This window comes from Pristiophorus japonicus, unplaced genomic scaffold, assembly GCF_044704955.1.
Source record: "Pristiophorus japonicus isolate sPriJap1 unplaced genomic scaffold, sPriJap1.hap1 HAP1_SCAFFOLD_317, whole genome shotgun sequence".
Taxonomy (NCBI): Eukaryota; Metazoa; Chordata; class Chondrichthyes; family Pristiophoridae; genus Pristiophorus; species Pristiophorus japonicus.
The window spans coordinates 573,545-601,460 of NW_027252966.1; the positions used below are offsets into that span (position 1 = coordinate 573,545).

The 27,916-nt window shown below is 47.5% G+C and overlaps 1 protein-coding gene across 3 annotated transcripts in view; it reads left to right on the top strand.

Annotated features, from left to right (window-relative positions):
* Positions 1-8,158, top strand: part of LOC139249532 (uncharacterized) — a 28,744-nt gene extending 20,586 nt beyond the window's left edge. For 2 of the 3 annotated variants that reach the window (XM_070872464.1, XM_070872465.1), the window contains 2 exons: positions 1,444-1,491; positions 5,338-8,158. In XM_070872464.1, the coding sequence (XP_070728565.1) occupies positions 1,444-1,491; positions 5,338-6,986 (1,697 nt within the window). In that variant the 3' untranslated portion in view covers positions 6,987-8,158. The remainder of the gene's footprint in view (positions 1-1,443; positions 1,492-5,337) is intronic. The other variant, XM_070872466.1, reaches the window with a different exon arrangement.
* The last annotated feature ends 19,758 nt before the right edge of the window (positions 8,159-27,916 follow it).

Here is a 27,916-nt window from a genome sequence, read left to right on the forward strand (position 1 = left end):
CTATTTAAAAAAGGAGGCAGACAAAAAGCAGGAAACCAGTTAGCCTAACATCTGTGGTTGGGAAAATGTTGGAGACCATTATTAAAGAAGCAGTAGCGGGACATTTGGAAAAGCATAATTCGGTCAGGCAGAGTCATCATGGATTTATGAAGGGGAAGTCATGTTTGACAAATTGCTGGAGTTCTTTGAGGATGTAACGAACAGGGTGGATAAAGGGGAACCAGTGGATGTGGTGTATTTGGACTTCCAGAAGGCATTTGACAAGGTGCCACATAAAAGGTTACTGCACAAGATAAAAGTTCATGGGGTTGGGGGTAATATATTAGCATGGATAGAGGATTGGCTAATGAACAGAAAACAGAGAGCAGGGATAAATGGTTCATTCTTTGGTTGGCAACCAGTAACGCAGGGGGTGCCGCTGGGATCAGTGCTGAGACCCCAGCTATTTACAATCTATATTAACGACTTGGAAGAAGGGACTGGGTGTAACGTAGCCAGGTTTGCTGATGATACAAAGATGGGAGGAAAAGCAATGTGTGAGGAAGACACACAAAATCTGCAAAAGGACATAGACAGGCTCAGTGAGTGGGCAAAAATTTGGCAGATGGAGTATAATGTTGGAAAGTGTGAGGTCATGCGCTTTGGCAGAAAAAAAATCGAAGAGCAAGTTATCACTTAAATGGAGAAAAATTGCAAAGTGCCGCAGTACAGCCGGACCTGGGGGTACTTGTGCATGAAACACAAAAGGATAGTATGTAGGTACAGCAAGTGATCAGGAAGGCCAATGGTATCTTGGTCTTTATTGCAAAGGGGATGGAGTATAAAAGCAGGGAAGTCTTGCTACAGTTATACAGGGTATTGGTGAGGCCACACCTGGAATACTGCGTGCAGTTTTGGTTTTGATATTTACGAAAGGATATACTTGCTTTGGAGGCAGTTCAGAGAAGGGTCACTAGGTTGATTCTGGGGATCAGTGGATTGACTTATGAGGAAAGGTTGAGTAGGTTGGGCCTCTACTCATTGGAATGCAAAAAAATGAGAGCTGATAACATATAAGATTATGAGGGGGCTCAACAAGGTAGATGCAGAGAGAATATTTCCACTGATGGGGGAGACTAGAACGAGAGGGCACGATAGAATAAGGGGCTGCCCATTTAAAACAGAGATGAGGAGGAATTTCTTCTCTCAGACGGTTATAAATCTGTGGAATTCGCTGACTCAGAGAGCTGTGGAAGCTGGGACATTGAATAAGTTTAAGACAGAAATAGACAGTTTCTTAAACGATAAGGGGATAAGGAGTTATGGGGAGTGGGCAGGGAAGTGGGCCTGAGTCCATGATCAGATCAGCCATGATCTTATTGAATGGCGGAGCAGGCTCGAGTAGCCGTATGGCCTACTCCTGCTCCTATTTCTTATGTTCTTATATTTTTGTTTCCATGTCAGCGAGCAAGAAAATGAAATACTCCGAGGACAAGGCAAGTTCCACCCGGGGTAGGTATTCAGTTAAAAAGGAGTGTGGTGAGTAGAGCGGGGTGTATTTTGAATACTCATTGAGTTGAACATTAACAGTACAAGTATGGGAGGTTGTATACACAGTAATATTCCCTCTACCCTGTCCCCCTCCAAAAGGCAGAGCAAAGAATTCATAGAATCATCGAAAATATCGGCACAGAAGGAGGTCATTCAGCCCATCATGTCCGTGTTGGTTGACAGAGCTATCCAACCTAATCCCACCTTCCAGCACCAGGTACTTAGTCCTGCAGGTTATGGCATTTACAGTACTTTTTAAATGTGGCGAGGGTTTCTGCCTCCACCACCCCCCCACCCCCCCCCCTTCTTTTCAGGCAGTGAGTTCCAGACCCCCACCACCATCTGGGTGAAAACATTTCCCCTCAAATCGACTCTAAACTTTCTACCAGATACTTTAAATCTATGCCCCCTGGTTGTTGACTTCTCTGCTAAGGGAATTTTCCCTACGGGAATTTTCACTCCACCTCGGCCCCTCAAAGATTCATAGGAACATGGGGAATAGTAGCAGGAGACGGCCATTTGGCCCCTCGAGCCTGCTCTGCCATTCAATAAGATCATGGCTGAGCTGATCTTGGGCCCAGCTCCACTTCCCCGCCCGCTTCCCATAACCCTTGACTCCCTTATCGTTCAAAAATCTGTCTCTCTCCACCTTAAATATATTCAAAGACCCAGCCTCCACAGCTCTCTGGGGCAGAGAATTCCACAGATTTACGATTCTCAGAGAGAAGAAATTCCTCCTCATCTCCGTTTTAAATGGGCGACCCCTTATTCTTAAACTATGCCCCCAGTTCTAGATTCCCCCACGAGTGCATTTGCATCCAACTTGTCAAGCCCCTTCATTATCTCATATGTTTCAATCAGATCACCTCTCATTCTTTTGAACGCCAATGAGTATAGGCCCAGCCTACTCAACCTGTCTTCCTAAGTCAATCTCCTCATCTCAGGAATCAACCGAGTAAACCTTCTCTGAACTGCCTCCAATGCAAATATATCCCTCATTAAATAAGGAGACCAAAACTGTACACAATACTCCAGGTGTGGTCTCACCAATACCCTGTACAGTTTCATCCCCCTTGCAATAAAGGCCAACATTCCATTTGCCTTCCTGGTTACTTGCTGTACCTGTATACTAACTTTTTGTGTTTCAAGCACAAGGACCTCTCTCCATTTAAGTAATAATTTGCTTTTTTATTTTTCCTGCCAACCTCACATTTTCCCACATTATACTCCCATCTGCCAAATGTTTGCCCACTTACTTAGCCTGTCTATATCCCTTTGCAGATTCTTTGTGTCCTCCTCGCAACTTGCTTTCCCACCCATCTTTGTATCAGCAGCAAACTTGGCTACATTACACGCGGTCCCTTCATCCAAGTCATTAATGTAGATTGTAAATGGTTGAGGACCCAGCACCGATCCCTGCGGCACCCCTCTAGTTACTGTTTGCCAACCGGAAAATGACATATTTATCCCGACTCACTGATTTCTGTTAGTTAGCCAATCCTCTATCCATGCTAATATATTACCCCCAACCCCGTGAGCTTTTATCTTGTGCAGTAATCTTTAATGTGGTACCTTATTGAATGCCTTCTGGAAATCCAAATACCCCACATCCACTGGTTCCCCCTTATCCACCTTGCTCGTTACATCCTCAAAGAACTCCAGAAAATTTATCAAATATGATTTCACTTTCATAAAACCATGCTGACTCTACTTGACTGTATTATGCTTTTCCAAATGTCCTGCTACTGGACTCCAGCATTTTTCCAACAACAGATGTTAGACTAACTGGTCTGTAGTTTACTGCTTTTTGTCCGTCTCCTTTATTAAATAGGGACATTATATTTGCAGTTTTCCAATCTGTTGGGACCTCCCCAGAATCCAGGGAATTTTGGTAGATTACAACCAATGCATCCACTATCCCTGCCACTACTTCTCTTAAGACTCTGGGATGCAAGCCATCAGGTCCAGGCGACTTGTCTGCCTTTAGGCCCATTATTTTACCGAGTACTTTTTCTTTAGTGATAGTGATTGTTTTAAGTTCCTCCCTCCCTATAGCCTCTTGATTACCCACTTTTGGAATATTTTTAGTGTCTTCCACCATGAAGACCGATACAAAATATTTGTTCAAAGTCTCTGCCATTTCCCTGTTCCCCGTTATTCATTCCCCAGTCTCATCCTCTTAGGGACCAACATTTACTTTAGCCACTCTTTTCTTTTTTATCTACCTGTAGAAACTCTTACTATCTGTTTTTATATTTCTTGCTAGGTTGCACTCATAATCTATTGTACCCTCTCTATAATTTTTTTAGTCATTCTTTGCTGGTTTTTAAAAATTTCCCAATCCTCTTACCTCTCACTAATCTTGGCTACTTTGTATGCCATTATTTTCAGTTTGATATCACCCTTTACTTCCTTAGTTAGCCACGGATGGTATTCCCTTCTCTTAAAGTCTTTCTTCTCACTGGAATATATTTTACTTGAAAGTTATGAAATATCTCCTTATTTGTCTGTCACTGCTTATCAACTTCCCACACTTTAACTAACCTATTTTCCCAGTCCACTTTAGCCAACTCTGCCCTCATACCTTTGTAATCGCCTTTACTTAAGATCAGGACACTGGTTAGAGATCCAACTTTCTCACCCTCCAACTGAATTTGAAATTCAACCATGCTATGATCACTCTTTCCTAGAGAATCCTTTACTAGGAAATAATTTATTAATCCTGTCTCATTAAACAGCACCAGATCCAGGATAGCCTGCTCCCTGGTTGGTTCCGCAACGTACTGTTCAAGGAAACTATCCCGAATACATAGAAACATAGAAATTTACAGCGTAGAAGGAGACTATTTCGGCCCATCGTGACTGCATCGGCCGACAAAGAGCTGCAGGGCCCTTTGTCAGCAGCCTTCAATAAACTCTTCCTCAAGGCTACCTTGGCCAACTTGATTTGTCCAATCAATATGAAAATTAAAATCGCCCATGATTATTGCCATACCTTTCTTACAAGCCTCCATCTGAGTGAAGAAATGTCTCCTCATCTCCGTCCTAAAAGACCAACCCATTACCTGGAGGAATTTTACAGATTTTATTCCCTAATTGGTTCAGGCTTTTTTCAAATCTGTTCTTCGCCTCTCCCAGGAGATCACATGGATCAGTGAGCACAGCTGTGAGGGACGTGCTCGATGGACCATTGGGTCGTTTCCTGGCCATCATTTTCCATGTGTTTGTACAACTGATCTGGAAATGTAAAAGATCTCACGGCACTATTTCGAAGAAGAGCAGGGGAATTATCCCTGGTGTCCTGGGACCAATATTTATCCCTCAATCAATATAACAAAAACAGATGATCTGGTCATTATCACATCGCTGTTTGTGTGAGTTTGCTGTGCGCAAATTGGTTGCCACGTTTCCCACATTTCAACAGCGATTAAACTTCAAAAGTACTTCATTGGCTGTAAAGTGCTTTGAGACGTCCGGTGGTCATGAAAGGCGCTATGTAAATGCAAGTCTTTCTTTATGTTGAGACCATGAATTTGTGTAATCAGGGAAGGGATGGCCAATGGCAAAGTAGAAAAAGATTTTAAGTTGATGATCACTGAAACGGTTAAGTCAATGTCGAACAGCTATATAGATGTCTCATCAGGTAGTGGGTAGCTAGCCTACCTTTCAAGAGCAGAAAGGCAAAATGTCCGACATTACATCAGTGACTACACTTCAAAAAGTGCCTTGCTGGTTGTGAAGCGCTTTGTGACGTGCTGAGATGGTGAGAGGCGCTATATAAATGCAAGTCTTCCTTTCTTGTAATAGGCTTATGGACCCTTCCGGCGATGGAGAGGCATGCCAAAGAGAACATGGATAAACTGTACATCTCACTAAGAGACAAGATTGGAGCCGAAGAGATGAAAACGATTGAAGCCGGGGTATGGGGAAGGAAAATGAAAGCATCATTTTCCATCACGGCCAAGGGAGCTCATGATATAGTCAGCAACAAAATGTTCAAAACATTCCGCTCCCAAGCTACGGGAAGCTTCAAATCCTTTCCTTGGAATCTTGCGGCCAATTATTTATTTGAAGGGGTGAGAGATCAAAGAGCAGGCGAAGGTCACAGATCAGACGCAGATGTTGGTGGCGCTCCTGTAGATGTGACAATGGATAATGAGTCTGAGAAAGAATCTTCTGCTACATTTGTACAAATATCATTGCCCAATGAAGATTCTTTAGATGTGTCAGAGAATAAAGGAATAGATAACGATAATGACATAAAACTGCCCGGAGAGGATTCGGGATTTGAGGCAAATCTTTCTGCCGATGATCTGACCCAGATCAAAGATGGGGAGGAGGAGGAGGGTAATGATAGAGGAGACTTCAAAACATTCTGCTCCCAAGCTAAGGGATACTTCAACTCCTCTCCTGTGAATACTGCGGCAAATGATTTATTGCAAGGGATGGCCCCTAGAGGTCAAAGAACAAGTGAAGGTCAAAGATCAGTGGCGTATGCTGGTGGCTCTCCTGTAGACGTGACAATGGATAATGAGTCTAAGAAAGAACCTTCTAGTATACTTGTTGATAGTCTGATGGACCGCACTGGGGTGGACTTAAGAAAGGTACAAATCTCAGGGCTCACTGAAGATTCTGTAGATGTGGCAGAGGATAAAGGAATAGATAACAAAAAAGACATAAAACTGCCCAGACGGGATTCGGGATTTGGGCCAAATCTTTCTGCCGATGATCTGACCCAGATCAAAGATGGGGAGGAGGAGGAGGGTAATGATAGAGGAGAGTCACTGAGTCAAAGTCCACCCCAAGTGACTTCCTCGGCGACCTCCGAGGCTGCCAGCCGATTGGCTAACAGCGTGATGTCTCAGGGGCCACCCAGCAGAGCCAGGACCATTGCGAAGCGACCGAGGAGGAAGGATGTGTGGACTGTGGAGGAAGAGATAAAAGCCAAAAGAGCTGCCATGAAACAATGGGTTCAGGAGCAGGTGGACCAGATACTGAGAGACGGAGACTCACGAAGCCGGGAAGAAGTGATGAACGAGCTGGAAGCGAGTCTGGAGCAGGTCCACATCGGGGAACACCCAGAATGCAGTGCTCTGAGAGCCCGGAACTGCCTGGCGTGCACGGTTCAGAAGGTGAAAGTGGCCGTCTTCCTGCAGCTCCCCACCAAACCAGGAGGCAACACCTTCGCCTCGCGCATGAAGAGCGGCGGACTGAAAAAGGTCCACCTCTCCTGTGTCCAGTACAACATGGGGGTCCTGGGAGGGATTTCGCGAACTGACGCTGTCTTTTACAGTCAGGGTCGCGCAGATATCCACAAGTACGACTATAATGAAAATGAGTTTAACAGCATCAGGACCACCCTGGAAGGATTTATTACAGAGGCTGTCCTTCCCCTGCTGGCCGTATACTTCAGGGAGCAGAGAAAGCTGGGTGTGTTTTTGGAGGCACAGGGTTAGAGTTAGAATCCAGGGGGTGGGCATGTCTTCAATACCAACCCTGGACACGGTGGGCCAACTTTGAGCCTTGAGGTGGAACATAACATAAGAAATAGAAGTAGGTGTAGGCCATTTGGCCCCATCGAGCCTGCTCTGCCATTCAATACGATCATGGCTGATCTAATCATGGACTCAGCTCCACTTCCCTGCCTACTCCCCATAACCCTTGACTCCCCTATAGTTCAAAAATCTATCTATCTCCACCTTAAATATATTCAATGACCCAGCCTCCACAGCTCTCTGGGGCAGAGAATTCCACAGATTCACCACCCTCTGAGAGAAGAAATTCCTCCTCATCTCCATTTTAAATGGGCGACCCCTTATTCTGAAACTATGCCCCCTAGTTCTTGATTCCCCCACGAGGGGAAACATCCTCTCTGCATCTATCCTGTGAAGCCCCCTCAGAATCTTATACGTTTTAATAAGATCACCTCTCATTCTTCTAAACTCCAATGAGTATAGGCCCAACCTTTCTTCATAAGATACCTCCTCATCTCAGGAATCAACATGTGAACCTTTTCTGAACTACCTCCAATGCAAATATATCCCTCCTTAAATACGAGACCAAAACTGCATGCAATACTCTGGGTGTGGTCTCACCAACGCCCGGTACAGTTGGAGCAGAACTTCCCTACTTTTATACTCCACCCCCCTTGCACTAAAGGCCAACATTCCATTTGCCTTCCTGATCACTTGCTGTACCTGCATGCTAACATTTTGTGTTTCTTGCACAAGGACCCCCAGGTCCCTCTGTACTGTAGCATTTTGTACAAAATAATTTGCTTTTTTATTCTTCAAAACCTCACATTTTCCCACATTATACTCCATCTGTGAGTGGACAAATCTTTGCCCACTCACTGAGTCTGTCTATATCCCTTTGCAAACTCTGTGTCCTCACAACTTGCTTTCCCACCCATCTTTGTATCATCAGCAAACTTGGCTATGTTATACTTGGTCCCTTCATCCAAGTCATTAATATAGATTCTTTTGGTTGAAAGAATCGAACCACGTTGAAGTGGGCATTCGGTTGGCTGCGAGCCTTGAGGCAGTGGCAGGTGACCATAATGGCACAGGAGCATGAGATTGATGGGACATTGAAGAAGATAAATTGAACCGGCTCCAAGAGATCAGGAAAAGAGTTATTCTGCACAGAGTAGTTGCTGTGTGGGGTGGTGGGGGGGGGGACAAGACGCTCACTAAAAGTACTCGATGCCGAGACATTAGCTCCACAAAAAGAACTGGATCATAAAGAAAGACATTGGTCACGGCTAGAATTCGAGACATCTGGTCCAACCCTTGACCTCACGATTGAATGAGCCGTGGCTCCCTCTGGAAGTCCGCTGGTCAGGTGACCCAACTCCTCAGATAATGGAGCAGTCCGTGCCCGCGTGCGATGACCCAACTCCCCAGATAATGGAGCAGTCCATGCCCGCATGCGGTAGCCCAACTCCCCAGATAATGGAGCAATCCGTGCCCACATGCGGTAACCCAACTCCTCAGATAATGGAGCAGTCCATGCACGCTTGTGGTAAGATCCGGACATCATTCAGGCTTGGGTCGATAGGTAGAAACAACATTCACGTCACACCTGTGCCAGGCAATGACTATCTCCAACAAGCGAGAGTCTAACCACCACCCTTTGACATTCAACGTCATTACCATCGCTATGAGGCTGCAGAGTGACTTGGATAGGTTAGGTGAGGGGCAAATGCGTGGCAGATGAAGTATAATGTGGATAAATGTGAGGTTATCCACTTTGGTGGTAAAAACAGAGAGACAGACTATTATCTGAATGGTGACAGATTAGGAAGGGGGAAGGTGCAGCGAGACCTGGGTGTCATGGTACATCAGTCATTGAAGGTTGGCATGCAGGTACAGCAGGCGGTTAAGAAAGCAAATGGCATGTTGGCCTTCATAGCGAGGGGATTTGAGTACAGGGGCAGGGAGGTGTTGCTACAGTTGTACAGGGCCTTGGTGAGGCCACACCTGGAGTATTGTGTACAGTTTTGGTCTCCTAACTTGAGGAAGGACGTTCTTGCTATTGAGGGAGTGCAGCGAAGATTCACCAGACTGATTCCCGGGATGGTGGGACTGACCTATCAAGAAAGACTGGATCAACTGGGCTTGTATTCACTGGAGTTCAGAAGAGTGAGAGGGGACCTCATAGAAACATAGAAACATAGAAAATAGGTGCAGGAGTAGGCCATTCGGCCCTTCTAGCCTGCACCGCCATTCAATGAGTTCATGGCTGAACATTCAACTTCAGTACCCCATTCCTGCTTTCTCGCCATACCCCTTGATCCCCCTAGCAGTAAGGACCTCATCTAACTCCTTTTTGAATATATTTAGTGAATTGGCCTCAACAACTTTCTGTGGTAGAGAATTCCACAGGTTCACCACTCTCTGGGTGAAGAAGTTCCTCCGCATCTCGGTCCTAAATGGCTTACCCCTTATCCTTAGACTGTGACCCCTGGTTCTGGACTTCCCCAACATTGGGAACATTCTTCCTGCATCTAACCTGTCTAACCCCGTCAGAATTTTATATGTTTCTATGAGGTCCCCTCTCATTCTTCTGAACTCCAGTGAATACAAGCCCAGTTGATCCAGTCTTTCTTGATAGGTCAGTCCCGCCATCCCGGGAATCAGTCTGGTGAACCTTCGCTGCACTCCCTCAATAGCAAGAATGTCCTTCCTCAGGTTAGGAGACCAAAACTGTACACAATACTCCAGGTGTGGCCTCACCAATGCCCTGTACAACTGTAGCAACACCTCCCTGCCCCTGTACTCAAATCCCCTTGCTATGAAGGCCAACATGCCATTTGCTTTCTTAACCGCCTGCTGCACCTGCATGCCAACCTTCAATGACTGATGTACCATGACACCCAGGTCTCTTTGCACCTCCCCTTTTCCTAATCTGTCACCATTCAGATAATAGTCTGTCTCTCTGTTTTTACCACCAAAGTGGATAACCTCACATTTATCCACATTATACTTCATCTGCCATGCATTTGCCCACTCACCTAACCTATCCAAGTCGCTCTGCAGCCTCACAGCATCCTCGCAGCTCACACTGCCACCCAACTTAGTGTCATCCGCAAATTTGGAGATACTACATTTAATCCCCTCATCTAAATCATTAATGTACAGTGTAAACAGCTGGGGCCCCAGCACAGAACCTTGCGGTACCCCACTAGTCACTGCCTGCCATTCTGAAAAGTACCCATTTACTCCTACTCTTTGCTTCCTGTCTGACAACCAGTTCTCAATCCATGTCAGCACACTACCCCCAATCCCATGTGCTCTAACTTTGCACATTAATCTCTTGTGTGGGACCTTGTCGAACGCCTTCTGAAAGTCCAAATATACCACATCAACTGGTTCTCCCTTATCCACTCTACTGGAAACATCCTCAAAAAATTCCAGAAGATTTGTCAAGCATGATTTCCCTTTCACAAATCCATGCTGACTTGGACCTATCATGTCACCTCTTTCCAAATGCACTGCTATGACATCCTTAATAATTGATTCCATCATTTTACCCACTACCGATGTCAGGCTGACCGGTCTATAATTCCCTGTTTTCTCTCTCCCTCCTTTTTTAAAAAGTGGGGTTACATTGGCTACCCTCCACTCCATAGGAACTGATCCAGAGTCAATGGAATGTTGGAAAATGACTGTCAACGCATCCACTATTTCCAAGGCCACCTCCTTAAGTACTCTGGGATGCAGTCCATCAGGCCCTGGGGATTTATCGGCCTTCAATCCCATCAATTTCCCCAACACAATTTCCCGGCTAATAAGGATTTCCCTCAGTTCCTCCTCCTTACTAGACCCCCCGACCCCTTTTATAACCGGAAGGTTGTTCGTGTCCTCCTTCGTGAATACCGAACCAAAGTACTTGTTCAATTGGTCCGCCATTTCTTTGTTCCCCGTTATGACTTCCCCTGATTCTGACTGCAGGGGACCTACATTTGTCTTTACTAACCTTTTTCTCTTTACATATCTATAGAAACTTTTGCAATCCGTCTTAATGTTCCCTGCAAGCTTCTTCTCATACTCCATTTTCCCTGCCCTAATCAAACCCTTTGTCCTCTGCTGAGTTCTAAATTTCTCCCAGTCCCCAGGTTCGCTGCTATTTCTGGCCAATTTGTATGCCACTTCCTTGGCTTTAATACTATCCCTGATTTCCCTTGATAGCCACGGTTGAGCCACCTTCCCTTTTTTATTTCTATGCCAGACAGGAATGTACAATTGTTGTAGTTCATCCATGCGGTCTCTAAATGTCTGCCATTGCCCATCCACAGTCAACCCCTTAAGTATCATTCGCCAATCCATCTCAGCCAATTCACGCCTCATACCTTCAAAGTTAGCCTTCTTTAAGTTCTGGACCATGGTCTCTGAATTAACTGTTTCATTCTCCATCCTAATGCAGAATTCCACCATATTATGGTCACTCTTCCCCAAGGGGCCTCGCACAACGAGATTGCTAATTAATCCTTTCTCATTACATAACACCCAGTCTAAGATGGCCTCCCCCCTAGTTGGTTCCTCGACATATTGGTCTAAAAAACCATCCCTTATGCACTCCAGAAAATCCTCCTCCACCGTATTGCTTCCAGTTTGGTTAGCCCAATCTATGTGCATATTAAAGTCACCCATTATAACTGCTGCACCTTTATTGCACGCACCCCTAATTTCCTGTTTGATGCCCTCCCCAACATCACTACTACTGTTTGGAGGTCTGTACACAACTCCCACTAACGTTTTTTGCCCTTTGGTGTTCTGCAGCTCTACCCATATAGATTCCACATCATCCAAGCTAATGTCCTTCCTAACTATTGCCTTAATCTCCTCCTTAACCAGCAATGCTACCCCACCTCCTTTTCCTTTTATTCTATCCTTCCTGAATGTTGAATACCCCTGGATGTTGAGTTCCCAGCCCTGCTCATCCTGGAGCCACGTCTCCGTAATCCCAATCACATCATATTTGTTAACATCTATTTGCACAGTTAATTCATCCACCTTATTGCGGATACTCCTTGCATTAAGACACAAAGCCTTTAGGCTTGTTTTTTTAACACCCTCTGTCCTTTTAGAATTTTGCTGTACAATGGCCCTTTTTGTTCTTTGCCTTGGGTTTAAAATTCTGACGGGTTTGGACAGGTTGGATGCAGGAAGAATGTTCCCAATGTTGGGGAAGTCCAGAACCAGGGGTCACAGTCTAAGGATAAGGGGTAAGCCATTTAGGACCGAGATGAGGAGAAACCTCTTCACCCAGAGAGTGGTGAACCTGTGGAATTCTCTACCACAGAAAGTAGTTGAGGCCAATTCACTAAATATATTCAAAAGGGAGTTAGATGAAGTCCTTACTACTCAGGGGATCAAGGGGTATGGTGAGAAAGCAGGAATGGGGTACTGAAGTTTCATGTTCAGCCATGAACTCATTGAATGGCGGTGCAGGCTAGAAGGGCTGAATGGCCTGCTCCTGCACCTATTTTCTATGTTTCTATGTATCCTCCACCATCAACACCCTGGGAGTCACTATTGGCCAGAAACTTAACTGGACCAGCCACATAAATACTGTAGCAACAAGAGCAGGTCAGAAGCTGGGTATTCTGCGGCGAGTGTCTCACCTCCTGACTCCCCAAAGCCTTTCCACCATCTACAAGGCACAAGTCAGGAGTGTGATGGAATACTCTCCACTTGTCTGGATGAGCGCAGCTCCAACAATACTCAAGAAGCTCGATGCAATGCAGGACAAAGCAGCCCGCTTGATCAGCAGCCCATCCACCACCTTCAACATTCACTCCCTCCACCACCGGCGCACCGTGGCTGCAGTGTGCACCGTCTACAAAATGCACTGCAGCAACTCGCCAAGGCTTCTTCGGCAGCACCTCGAAGTCCGCGACCTCTACCACCTAGAAGGACAAGGGCAGCAGGTGCATGGGAACACCACCACCTCCACGTTCCCCTCCCAGTCACACACTCCATCCTGACTTTGGATAATGCTCCTGACATTTAATGTAGTAAAATGTCCCAAGGCACTTCACAGGAGTAGTGTAAGACAAAGAAATTTGACACCAAGCCACATAGAGATATTAGGGTAGGTGACTAAAAGTTGGGTCAAAGATGTAGGTTTTAATGGGTGTCTTAAAGGAGGAAAGAGAGGCGGAGAGGTTTAGGGAGGCAATCCCAGAGCTTGGGGCCCAGGCAGCTGAAGGCACGGCCAATGGGGGAGCGATGGAAATTGGGGATGAATCACCTTTGCCGTTGAGCTGGGGATGTTCACCCAGCTTTATAATCCAGGAAACCCAGCCAATGGGGAATTAGTGAACCGGAAGGCCATTGTTGGGCCAATCATGTGCCACACTCAATATTTTCCAATCTGCCATATTATGTCTGCTTGCTGACTGAGGTAGCTTGTTTAGTGTTTTCAGGGAGGGCTGTGGCTTCAGGGGAGGGGCTGTCGTATATTTGTGGCACAAAAATAAATAACGACTCGATCTAATTCTACTAACTGTGCTATTGTGTTTCTTCTCCCCGGTGCGTACACCTGCTGACAGTGATAGAGCACGCAAACCTAGGCATGAGTCCTTTTGTGCTGCTTGAACAGAGGAAAAAGCTTACATTTATACACTGTTTATCACACAGGAGCAGGCATTGCCTAATATGTAGTATCTGACTACTGCATAGTCCCGAGACACAAGTCTACATTTTCTTCAACGTACATCAACAACGTTACAAGCGCAAAAAAACATGGTGCACTTGCTGCGGTAGGCATTAACATTCTAGTCACTAGAGTTTCTTACCCTGACATAATATTTCTAATCTAAACAGTCTGACCTGGATTTTCGCTGGTCTAACACCTCCGTTAGCAGCCAGAGGGCACGTTAATGGGAGTGTAAGAGGTTACTGATCGGGAGTGCAGCATTTAGCGGCCCTGGCGGAAAATTCATTAGCGGTTCACCGGGGGCGCAAACCATTAGCACTCGGCTTCTGACGATCGCTCCGATCCTGATGTATTCCTGGTGCAACGCCCACGCTTGCGCCCGGTCGGTAAATTTGATGCAGCCGCCTCATTGAGCGCCCGCCAAAAAAAACGTCTGGAAAAACAGTCAGTCCAGGCTTGCAGAGTCATTGACTGGTGACTACTTAAAGGAACGAGGAAACGCTTCCCTCGGAGGTCACACTCAGTGCAATGTTTACACACAGCATAGTGGGTGAGCCTCCGAGTTTGCAGCAGGAAGACAGACATAACGGTGCAGACTGGAAAGTAGTGATTTTGAAAACTTTAAAGGGTGCGTTACTATGCCGCGCCTTTTAAGACTCGGCTTTTCCCGGGATCACAATCGGAGTTCCGAGCATGCGTGATGGGTCTGCAAAATGTACTGAGCAAACTTTCGTTATCGCTTCCCCCCCACCCCTCCCTCAGCTCGGGTGTGCAACGCCTGATTTATTGCCCCTGTCAGCTCTTCGAGCAATTCTGATGAATTTCTTGCGTAATGTTTTTCAAGGCGCTAAAAATACCGCTCCGCCTGGATTAACGCCACAACAGAACCACGGCCAAATTTCTCACCCTCTATTCTGAAAATACCTAAGGCCAGTTAATTGCAAACACCACCTGTCGCTAAGTGACATCGCTATCTCTCCCTCTCTCTAATGGCACCAACCACATTTTTCCTGTATTGAATGCTCTAAACATGATCACCATTCAGAAGCTGAATGAACCAAGTTCCATCTGCCAACACAGACAATGAGATAATGACCAAATAAGCTGTTTTTTAGTGATGTATGGTTGAGGGGATAAAGATTGGCCCCAGGACACCCGGGGATAACTCCTGAGCGCAGCACCATTGACTGTCAAAGCCAGTCTTTCTCCCCTGCCTACAGTTCTGTTAGCTCATAATCTTATATGAGGCTTGTCTGCGGTGGCTCAGTCAGAAAGTCGCAGGTTTCTGAGAAGTCCCATTCCAGAGACTTGAGCACAAAAATCTAGGCTGACACTCCAGTGCAGTGCTGAGGGAGTACTGTGCTGTCGGAGGTGCCGTCTTTCGGATGAGATGTTAAAACGAATGGATGAAAATGATTCAAAGGCACTATTTCGAAGAAGAGCAAGGGAGTTCTCAACACTGTCCCATCAAACACTCCCTGGGCAGGTACAGCACGGGATTAGATACAGAGTAAAGCTCCCTCTACACTGTCCCATCAAACACTCCCAGGGCAGGTACAGCATGGGTTAGCTACACAGTCAAGCTCCCTCTACACTGCCTCATCAAACACTCCCAGGGCAGTTGCAGCATGGTTTAGATACAGAGTAACGCTCCCTCTACAGCAAAATTCTAAAGGGGCAAAGTGTGTTAAAAAGACAAGCCTGAAGGCTCTGTGCTTCAATGCGAGGAGTATTCGGAATAAGGTGGACCAATTAACTGCGCAGATAGCAGTTCATGGATATGATGTAAGTGGCATCACGGAGACATGGCTCCAGGGTGACCAAGGCTGGGAACTCAACATCCAGGAGTATTCAACATTTAGGAAGGATAGACAGAAAGGAAAAGGAGGCGGGGTGGCGTTGCTGGTTAAAGAGGAAATTAATGCAATCGTAAGGAAGGACATTGGCTTGGATGATGTGGAATCGGTATGGGTGGAGCTACGGAATACCAAAGGGTAGAAAACGCTGGTGGGAGTTGTGTACAGGCCACCAAACAGTAGTAGTGAGGTTGGGGACAGCATCAAACAAGAAATAAGGGATGTGTGCAATAAAGGTACAGCAGTTATCATGGACGACTTTAATTTACATATAGATTGGGCTAACCAAACTGGTAGCAATGCGGTGGAGGCGGATTTCCTGGAGTGTATTTGGGATGGTTTTCTTGACCAATATGTCGAACCAACTAGAGAGCTGGCCATCCTAGATTGGATGATGTGTAATGAGAAGGGACTAATTAGCAATCTTGTGCGACGCCCCTTGGGGAAGTGTGACCATAATATGGTAGAATTCTTTATTAAGATGGAGAGTGACACAGTTAATTCAGAAACTAGAGTTCTGAACTTAAGGAAAGCTAACTTTGACGGTATGAGGCATGAATTGGCTAGAATAGACTGGCAAATGATACTTGAAAGGTTGACGGTGGAGAGTCAATGGCAAACATTTATAGATCACATGGATGAACTTCAACAATTGTACATCCCTGTCTGGAGTAAAAATAAAACAGGGAAGGTGGCTCAACCGTGGCTAACAAAGGAAATTAAGGATAGTGTTAGATCCAAGGAAGAGGCATATAAATTGGCCAGAAAAAGCAGCAAACCTGAGGACTGGGAGAAATTTAGAATTCAGCAGAGGAGGACAAAGGGTTTAATTAGGAGGGGGAAAATAGAGTACAAGAGGAAGCTTGCCGGGAACATAAAAACTGACTGCAAAAGCTTCTATAGATATGTGAAGAGAAAAAGATTAGTGAAGACAAATGTAGGTCCCTTGCAGTCGGACTCAGGTGAATTTATAAAGGGGAACAAAGAAATGGCAGACCAATTGAACAAATACTTTGGTTCTGTCTTCACGAAGGAAGACACAAATAACCTTCCGGATGTACTAGGGGACCGAGGGTCTAGTGAGAAGGAGGAACTGAAGGATATCCTTATTAGGCGGGAAATTGTGTTGGGGAAATTGATGGGATTGAAGGCCGATAAATCCCCGGGGCCTGATTGTCTGCATCCCAGAGTACTTAAGCAAGTGGCCCTAGAAATAGTGGATGCATTGGTGATCATTTTCCAACAGTCTATCGACTGTGGATCAGTTCCTATGGACTGGAGGGTAGCTAATGTAACACCACTTTGTAAAAAAGGAGGGAGAGAGAAAATGGGTAATTATAGACCGGTTAGCCTGACAAATAGTGGGGAAAATGTTGGAATCAATTATTAAGGATTGAAATAGCAGTGCATTTGGAAAGCAGTGACAGGATCGGTCCAAGTCAGCATGAATTTATGAAGGGGAAATCATGCTTGACAAATCTTCTCGAATTTTTTGAGGATGTAACTAGTAGAGTGGACAAGGGAGAACCAGTGGATGTGGTGTATTTGGACTTTCAAAAGGCTTTTGACAATGTCCCGCACGAGAGATTGGTGTACCAAATTAAAGCACATGGTATTGGGGGTAATGTACTGGCATGGATAGAGAATTGGTTGGCAGACAGGAAACAGAGAGTCGGGATAAACGGATCCTTTTCGATTTGGAAATTGGTGGTTAGTGGTGTGCCACAGGGATTGGTGCTGGGACCACAACTGTTTACAATATACATAGATGACCTGGAAGAGGGGACAGAGTGTAGTGCATCAAAATTTGCAGATGACACAAAGATTAGTGGGAAAGCGGGTTGTGTGGAGGACACAGAGAGGCTGCAAAGAGATTTAGATAGGTTTAGCGAATGGGCTAAGGTTTGGCAGATGGAATACAATGTCGGAAAATGTGAGGTCATCCACCTTGGGGAAAAAAAACAGTAAAAGGGAATATTATTTGAATGGGGAGAAATTACAACATGCTGCGGTGCAGAGGGACCTGGGGGTCCTTGTGCATGAATCCCAAAAAGTTAGTTTGCAGGTGCAGCAGGTAATCAGGAAGGCGAATGGAATGTTGGCCTTCATTGCGAGAGGGATGGAGTACAAAAGCAGGGAGGTCCTGCTGCAACTGTACAGGGTATTGGTGAGGCCGCACCTGGAGTACTGCGTGCAGTTTTTGTCACCTTTCTTAAGAAAGGATATACTAGCTTTGGAGGGGGTACAGAGACGATTCACAAGGCTGATTCCGGAGATGAGGGGGTTACCTTATGATGATAGATTGAGTAGATTGGGTCTTTACTCGTTGGAGTTCAGAAGGATGAGGGGTGATTTTATAGAAACATTTAAAATAATGAAAGGGATAGACAAGATAGAGGCAGAGAGGTTGTTTCCACTGGTCGGGGAGACTAGAACTAGGGGGCACAGCCTCAAAATATGGGGGAGCCAATTTAAAACCGAGTTGAGAAGGAATTTCTTCTCCCAGAGGGTTGTGAATCTGTGGAATTCTCTGTCCAAGGAAGCAGTTGAGGCTAGCTCATTGAATGTATTCAAGTCACAGATAGATAGAGATTTTTAACCAATAAGGGAATTAAGGGTTATGGGGAGCGGGCGGGTAAGTGGAGCTGAGTCCACGGCCAGATCAGCCATGATCTTGTTGAATGGCGGAGCAGGCTCGAGGGGCTAGATGGCCTACTCCTGTTCCTAATTCTTATGGGAGGCAGTGACTAGTGGAGTGCCGCAGGGCTCAGTGCTGGGAACCCAGCTCTTTACAATATACATGAATGATTTGCATGAAGGAACTGAGTGTAATATCTCCAAGTTTGCAGATGACACTAAACTGGGTGGCGGTGTGAGCTGTGAGGAGGACGCTAAGAGGCTGCAGGGTGACTTGGACAGGTTAGGTGAGTAGGCAAATGCATGGCAGATGCAGTATAATGTGGATAAATGTGAGGGTATCCACTTTGGTGGCAAAAACACGAAGGCAGAATATTATCCGAATGGCGGCAGATTAGGAAAAGGGAAGGTGCAATGAGACCTGAGTGTCATGGTTCATCAGTCATTGAAAGTTGGCATGCAGGTACAGCAGGCGGTGAAGAAGGCAAATGGCATCATGGCCTTCATAGCTAGGGGATTTGGGTATAGGAGCAGGGAGATCTTACTGCAGTTGTACAGAGCCTTGGTGAGGCCTCACCTGGAATATTGTGTTCAGTTTTGGTCTCCTAATCTGAGGAAGGACGTTCTTGCTATTGAGGGAGTGCAACGAAGGTTCACCAGACTGATTCCAGGGATGGCTGGACTGATATATGAGGAGAGACTGGATCAACTGGGCCTTTATACACTGGATTTTAGACAGATGAGAGGGGATCTCATAGAAATGTATAAGATTCTGACGGGACTGGACAGGTTAGATGCAGGAAGAATGTTCCCGATGTTGGGGAAGTCCAGAACCAGGAGACACAGTCTTAGGATAAGGGGTAGGCCATTTTAGGACTGAGATGAGGAGAAACTTCTTCACTCAGAGAATTGTTAACCTGTGGAATTCCCTGCTGCAGAGAGTAGTTGATGCCAGTTGATTGGATATATTCAAGAGGGAGTTAGATATGGCCCTTACAACTAAAGGGATCAAGGGGTATGGAGAGAAAGCAGGAAAGGGGTACTGAGGGAATGATCAGCCATGATCTTATTGAATAGTGGTGCATGCTCAAAGGGCCGAATGGCCTACTCCTGCACCTATTTTCTATGTTTCGATGTACACTGTCCCATCAAACACTCCTGGGGCAGGTACAGCAAGGGGTTAGATACAGAGTAAAGCTTCCTCTATACTATCCCATCAAACACTCCTAGGGCAGGTACAACACTGGGTTAGATACAGAGTAAAGCTCCCTCCTTCGAAATAGTGCCTTTGGATCTGATACATGTCATGTATACAACTGCAACCTTCATGTAACTGTAACCTTCATGCAACCACACTGTACACTGTATATATGTCCTGGAAATGCACACCTTGACCACAGGGGGTGAACTTGTGGGAGACACTCCTCACCTGGGCACTCGGGTATGAAAAAGGGAGGTCCCATGCAGGGTCATCACTTCTAGCCCTGGGAATAAAGGAAGGTCACGCAGTGACCGTGTCTGCAATATATGCCTCGTGTGATAGAAACATAGAAACATAGAAAATAAGTGCAGGAGTAGGCCATTCGGCCCTTCTAGCCTGCACCGCCATTCAATGAGTTCATGGCTGAACATTCAACTTCAGTACCCCATTCCTGCTTTCTCGCCATACCCCTTGATCCCCCTAGTAGTAAGGACCTCATCTAACTCCTTTTTGAATATATTTAGTGAATTGGCCTCAACAACTTTCTGTGGTAGAGAATTCCACAGGTTCACCACTCTCTGGGTGAAGAAGTTCCTCCGCATCTCGGTCCTAAATGGCTTACCCCTTATCCTTAGACTGTGACCTCTGGTTCTGGATTTCCCCAACATTGGGAACATTCTTCCTGCATCTAACCTGTCTAACCCCGTCAGAATTTTAAATGTTTCTATGAGGTCCCCTCTCATTCTTCTGAACTCCAGTGAATACAAGCCCAGTTGATCCAGTCTTTCTTGATAGGTCAGTCCCGCCATCCCGGGAATCAGTCTGGTGAACCTTCGCTGCACTCCCTCAATAGCAAGAATGTCCTTCCTCAGGTTAGGAGACCAAAACTGTACACAATACTCCAGGTGTGGCCTCACCTCAGTAGCAAGGTGCAGGGACACTACATTTGGCGACGAGAAACGGGAATCACCGAACCACGAGGGTGGCCACCGGTAGCATGGAGGAACATTACTGTGTGAGGACTGGGACGACTTCGTTGAGAGACTCCAGCAGAGTTTCGTCATGAAGGACTGGCTGGGAGCGGCAGCGGCTGACAAGCGGAGGGCGCATCTACTGACCAACTGTGGACCAAAGACGTATGCGCTGATGAAAGTCCTGCTCGCACCCAAGAAGCCGGCGGACAAATCCTTCGAAGAGCTCAGCCAGCTGATCAGTGAGCATTTCAAACCGGCAAGTACCATACACATGGCCCGGCACCGGTTCTACACACCGGCGTCGGGAGGGACAAAATATCTCGGACTTCATTACAGACCTGCGGCGCTTGGCCAGCCTCTGTCAGTTCACAGACGTCTGCGGGGGGGAGATGTTAAGGGATTTCTTCATTGAGGGCATTAGTCATGCCGGGATTTTCAGGAAGCTCATAGAGGCCAAGGACTTGACTTTAGAAGGGGCGGCGTTGATAGCTCAGACCTTCATGGCAGGGGAAGAGGAGACCAAGCAAATTTACGCGCGTAGCTCTGGTTCCAACATGGCGATGGACCAGGGAGTTAACATTGTGAACGCGGCTTGGGACCCCGCAGGCAGGCAAGGGCATTTTGAAACTGGCCAGGCAGCAACAGACGCTAGGGTGGGCCTGCAACAGGGACAATGGAAAGGGGATCGGCAATTCACGCCATCTCGAGGAACAATGCGTCCCATGGGACCATTGACACCCACCATCAAGGCGCTTAGAAACAACCAAAAGGACAATCAGAGAGGAATGCCTGGTAACAGCCCTTTTAACAACAACCTCAGCTTATGCTGGAGGTGTGGGGGTAGACATACTGCGAAAAGCTGCAAGTTCCAGCAATTTATCTGTAGGAATTGCAACATCAGTGGACACTTGGCCAGAATGTGCAGGAAGGCTGTAGCGAGGCTAATCTACGAGACAGAGGAACCAGACGAGGGGTCTGCAATGCAGGATGATGCTTGGGGCAAAGCCATGGATGCTGAAGTTCAGCGGGTCCATGCGGCTGACGTCCACAGCTCATATACCAAAATGCCACCCATGATGATGAAAGTTTTATTGAATGGCATGGAGCTAGACACAGGAGCTAGCCCATCCCTTATGAGCGTCCAACAATTTGAGAGACTATGGTCACACAGAGCTAGCAGGCCCAAACTGGAACGCATTGACACGCAGCTACGGACGTACACCAAAGAGATCATCCCAGTGCTAGGCAGTGCAAACTTGGTGGGAACACATAATGGATCACAGAACCGGCTGCCACTCTGGATCGTCCCGGGAAATGGCCCCGCACTTTTGGGGAGGAGCTGGCTAGCCGAGATGAACTGGAAATGGGGAGATGTGCACGCTATTTCATCTGTGGAGCGAAGCTCATGCTCACAGGTCCTACAGAAATTCGGGGCGCTGTTTCAACCAGATGTCGGGACTTTCAAGGGCACCAAAGTAATGATACGCATCACTCCGGACGCACTACAAAGCCAGAGCGGTATCGTATGTGGTGCGTGAGAAAATTGAAAGTAAATTGGACAGGCTGCTCAGAGAGGGCATAATCTCGGCAGTTGAATTCAGTGACTGGGCAAGCCCCATCGTTCCTGTCCTTAAAGCCGATGGCTCGGTCAGGATTTGTGGCGACTACAAGGCCACCATCAACCGAGTGTCACTACAGGACCAATACCCGCTTCTGAGAGCGGAGGACCTCTTTGCCATGCTGGCAGGTGACAAGCTGTTCACCAAGTTGGACCTCACTTCGGCCGACATGACCCAGGAACTGGCTGAAGAATCGAAGCTTCTGACCATCATCACTACGCACAAGGGGCTATTTATATGCAACAGGTGTCCGTTTGGCATTCGTTCGGCGGCCGCTGTCTTTCAGAGGAACATGGAAAGCTTGCTTAAATCCATTCCTGGAATGATCGTATTCCAAGACGACATCCTAATAACGGCTCGAGACACCGAGGAACACCTCCACAACCTGGAGGAGGTGCTACGCCGACTGGATCGGGTAGGCTTGCGTTGAAAAAGCCCAAGTGTGTGTTTTTGGCCCCAGAGGTTGAGTTTTTGGGCAGGAGAGTTGCCGCAGATGGGATTCGGCCCACCGTTGTGCCAGGCCCGGCAACACATCGGAGTTGCGATCATTTCTGGGACTATTGCACTATTTTAGGAACTTTCTGCCAAACGTAAGTACATGGTTGGAGCTGTTACACGTGCTCTTGCATAAAGGTTGTGAATGGTTTTGGGGGGACGGTCAAGAACGGGCTTTCATTAGAGCGTGGAACCTCCTTTGTTCTAACAAGCTGTTGACCTTGTACGACCCCTGTAAAGAACTGGTTTTAATGTGTGATGCATCATCTGATGGGGTTGGGTGTGTGTTGCAGCAGAGTAATGATGATGGCCGACTCCAACCGGTGGCTTACGCCTCCAGATCGCACTCCCAGGCAGAGCGTGGATACGGCATGGTCGAAAAGGAAGCACTCGCGTGTGTTTACGGTATGAAAAAGATGCACCAGTACCTTTTCGGTAGGCGGTTCGAGCTAGAGACGGACCACAAGCCGTTAACATCCCTGTTGTCTGGCTGCAACGCTGTCAATGCCAATGCGTCAGTTCGCATACAGCGATGGGCCCTCACGCTGGCTGCGTATGACTACACCATGTGGCACCGGCCAGGCACCAAGAATTGCGCTGACGCACTCAGCAGGCTCCCACTGGCCACCACCGAGGGGGCGTTGGAGCAAAGCGCTGAGATTGTCATGGCCGTTGAGGCTTTTGACACCACAGGCTCCCCCATCACAGCCCGCCAGATCAAAATCTGGACCAACAGAGACTCTCTTGTGTCCATGATAAAGAAATGTGTTCTGACTGGGGATTGGCCACCCGCACACGGGGCGTGCCCCGAGGAGGTTAGACCATTTCACAGACGGATGGATGAGCTCTCCATCCAAGCCGACTGCCTGCTATGGGGCAGCTGGGTAGTCATGCCCCAGAGGGGCAGGGAAGCATTCATCAGGGAACTCCACAGCGAGCGCCCTGGCATCGTGCTAATGAAGGCCATTGCCCGGTCACATGTATGGTGGCCGGGAATTAACTCAAACCTGGAACACGGTTCGCAGGTGCACGACGTGTGCCCAGTTGGGCAATGCCCCCAGGGAGGCCCCCCTCAGTCCGTGGCCCTGGCCCACCAGGCCATGGTCATGCTTTCACGTAGACTATGCGGGCCCGTTCATGGGAAAAATGTTCTTGATCGTTGTCGATGCATACTCGAAATGGATCGAGTGCATCATATTAAACTCGTGCACGACATCCATCCCAGTGGAGAGTCTGCGCACGGTTTTCGCGACCCACGGCTTGCCGGACATTCTGGTCAGCGACAATGGCCCGTGCTTCATTAGCCTTGAATTCCTGGAGTTTATGTCGCTTAATGGACTCAAACACGTCCGGACAGCGCCGTTCAAGCCGGCTTCCGACGGCCAAGCGGAACGTGCGGTCCAAGTCATAAAGCAGGACATGCTCCTTATCCAAGGACCCCCCCTTCAGCACCGCCTATCGCGCCTCCTACTGGCCTACAGGACCTGCCCGCATTCGCTCACGGGAGTCCCGCCAGCGGAACTACTCATGAAACGCACGCTAAAAATGCGGCTGTCCCTCATTCATCCAGCCCTGGCAGACATTGTTGAGGGCAAGCGCCAGTTCCAAACTGAGTGCCATGATCGTAACGCAAAGGGGAGGTGTATAGAAATTGATGACCCGATATTTGTTCTTAATCATGCTTTGGGACCCAAATGGCTTGGGGGCACTGTAATCGGCAAAGAGGGGAATAGGGTCATAGTGGTCAGACTCAACAATGGGCAGATATGCCGAAAACACTTGGACCAAGTAAAGAAAACGTTCAGCATAGACACTGAGGAACCTGAGGAAGAGCATGAGATGTTACCTACACCACTGCTAGTGGGCAAGCAACAAGGACATTCACCAACATGCACAGTCCCTGCGGCCAGCACGGACAGGCCGGAATCACCTCAGGTGACAGAGATGCATGCCAAGGCTCAGCCACCAGAGCCCCAACTGTGGCGCTCCACGAAAGAGCGTCGACCGCCTGAAAGACTTAACCTTTGACACAAGAAGACGTGAGGGGGGAGGTGATGTCATGTATGCAACTTTCATACAACTGTAACCTTCATGTAACTGTAACTTTCAAGCAACCACACTGTACATTATATATATGTCCTGGAAATGCACACCTTGACCACAGGGGGTGAACTTGTGGGAGTTACTCCTCACCTGGGCACTCAGGTACGAAAAAGGGAGGTCCCACGCAGGGTCATCACTTCTTGGTCCTGGGAATAAAGGAAGGTCACGCAGTGACCGTGTCTGCAATACATGCCTCGTGTGATTCAGTAGCAAGGTGCAGGGACACTACAATACGTCCACTCGGTTTAACGTCGCTTCTGAAAGACCACACCTCCGGCAGTGCAGCGCTCCCTCAGCACCGCCCCTCCAACAGTGCGGCATTCCCTCAGTACTGGCACTCCAACAGTGCGGCATTCCCTCAGTACTGCCCCTCCAACAGTGTGGCACTCCCTCAGTACTGCCCCTCCGACAGTACGGCATTCCCTCAGTACTGCCCCTCCAACAGTGCGGCATTCCCTCAGTACCGCCCCTCCAACAGTGCGGCATTCCCTCAGTACTGACCCTCCAACAGTGCAGCATTCCCTCAGTACCGCCCCTCCAACAGTGTGGCACTCCCTCAGTACTGCCCCTCCAACAGTGTGGCACTCCCTCAGTACTGCCCCTCCAACAGTATGGCATTCCATCAGTACTGCCCCTCCGACAGGGCGGCATTCCCTCAGTACTGCCCCTCCAACAGTGTGGCACTCCCTCAGTACTGCCCCTCCGACAATGTGGCGCTCCCTTCGTACTGCCCCTCCGACAGTGCGGCGCTCTCTCAGTACTGCCCCTCCGACAGTGCGGCACTCCCTCAGTACTGCCCCTCCGACAGTGCGGCACTCCCTCAGTACTGCACTGCAAGTGTCAGCCTAGATTTTTGTGGTCAAGTCTCTGGAGTGCGACTTGAAGCCACGATATTCTGACTGAGAGGCGAGAGTGCTACCCACTGAGACACAGCAGACAAGCCTTACACAAGAACGGATTATGAGCTAACAGAACAACAGTAGGCCGGAGAGAAAGACTGGCGTTGACAGTCGATGGTGCTGTGCTCGGGAGTTAACCCCGGGTGTCCTGGGGCCAATCCTTATCCCTCAACCAACATCACTAAAAAAAAATGTATTTAATCATTATCTCATGTCTGTGGGTGTTTGCAGATGGAACTCGGTTAATTCAGATTCTGAATGCTGGTCATGTTTAGTGCATTAAATATGTGGAAAACGTGGTTAGTTTCATTAGAGAGAGAGGGATACAGATGTCACTTAGCAACAGATGGTGTTTGCAACCAACCGGCCTTGGATATTTTCAGAATAGAATGTTTAGATTGGAAATATTATGTCAGGACAAGGAAGGCTAGAGACTAGAAGGTTTATGCTTGCCACAGCAAGGGCTCAATGTTTTTATGAGCTTCTAACATTGTTGATGTACGTTGAAGAAAATGAAGACTTGTGTCCTTGGACTATGCAGTAGCCAGATATGACCATATTAGGCAATGCCTGCTCCAGTGTGATAAGAAAATAGAATATAAGCTTCTTCCTTTGCTCAAGCAGCACAAAAGGACCCAGGCCTGGGTGTGCATGCTCTATCTGGGACTATACTCTGCCTGTAAATTGCTTTCTGTGCTGAAGCTAAATGTTAAAATGATCATAACCAGAAGATAGTCATCAAGTGAACAAACAAAAGTAGGTTTAAGACAGCAATGGGAGCTTGCTGTGCGCAAATTGGCTGCCGCGCTCGCTACATCACAACAGTGTCCACACTTCTAAAGCTTTCCCTTGGCTGTGAAGCACTTTGGGACTCATTGAGGTTTTGAAAGGTACTATAGAAATGCAAATGTAAACCCTGAGCCTCGAGCTATGACCAGGTGAGTCAGCGCGTGTGCGCACCGGGGAGAAGAATCACAACAGCACAGTTCATAGAATTAACTTGAGTCTTTATTTTGTTTGTGCCACAAATATACGACAGCCCTTCCCCTGAAGCCGCAGCCCTCCCTGAAAACACTAAACAAGCTACCTCAGTCAGCAAGCAGACATAATATGGCAGATTGGAAAATATTGAGTGTGGAATACGAGGCCTTCCGGTTCACTGATTCCCCATTGGCTGGGCTTCCTGGATTATAAAACTGGGTGAACATCCCCAGCTCAACGGCAAAGGTGATTCATCCCCAATTTCCATTGCTCCCCCATTGGCCGTGCCTTCAGCTGGGCCCCAAGCTCTGGGATTCCCTCCCTAAACCTCTCCGCTTCGCAATGGTCCTGGCTCTGCTGGGTGGCCCCTGAGACGTCACGCTGTTAGCCAATCGGCTGGCAGCCTCGGAGGTCGCTGAGGAAGTCACTTGGGGTGGACTTTGACTCAGTGACTCTCCTCCATCATTACCCTTCTCCTCCTCCCCATCTTTGATCTGGGTCAGATCATCGGCAGAAAGATTTGGCTCAAATCCCAAATCCCGTCTGGGCAGTTTTATGTCTTTTTTGTTATCTATTCCGTTATCCTCTGCCACATCTACAGAATCTTCAGTGAGCCCTGAGATTTGTACCTCTCTCAAGACCACCCCAGACTACCAACAAATATACCAGAAGGTTCTTTCTTAGACTCATTATCCATTGTCACGTCTACAGGAGAGCCACCAACATCTGCGTCTGATCTGTGACCTTCGCGTGTTCTTTGACCCCTAGGGGGTCACCCCTTCAAATAAATAATTGGCCGCAAGATTCCAAGGAAAGGATTTGAAGCCTCCCGTAGCTTGGGAGCGGAATGTTTTGAACATTTTGTTGCTGACTATATCATGAGCTCCCTTGGCCGTGATGGAGAATGATGCTTTCATTTTCCTTCCCCGTACCCCGCCTTCAATCATTTTCATCCCTTCGGCTCCAATCTTGTCTCTTAGCGAGATGTACAGTTTATCCATGTTCTCTTTGGCATGCCTCTCCATCGCCGGAAGGGTCCATAAGTCTATTACAAGAAAGGAAGACTTAGGAACATAGAAACATAGAAATTAGGTGCAGTAGTAGGCCATTCGGCCCTTCGAGCCTGCACCACCATTCAATAAGATCATGGCTGATCATGCAACTTCAGTACCCCATTCCTGCTTTCTCTCCATACCCCTTGATCCCTTTAGCTGTAAGGGCCACATCTAACTCCCTTGTGAATATATCTAATGAACTGGCCTCAACAACTTTGTGTGGTAGAGAATTCCACAGATTCACAATTCTCTGAGTGAAGAAGTTTCTCCTCACCTCGGTCCTAAATAGCTTACCCCTTATCCTTAGACTGTGACCCCTGGTTCTGGACTTCCCCAACATCGGGAACATTCTTCCTGCATCTAACCTGTCCAGTCCCGTCAGAATTTTATATGTTGCTATG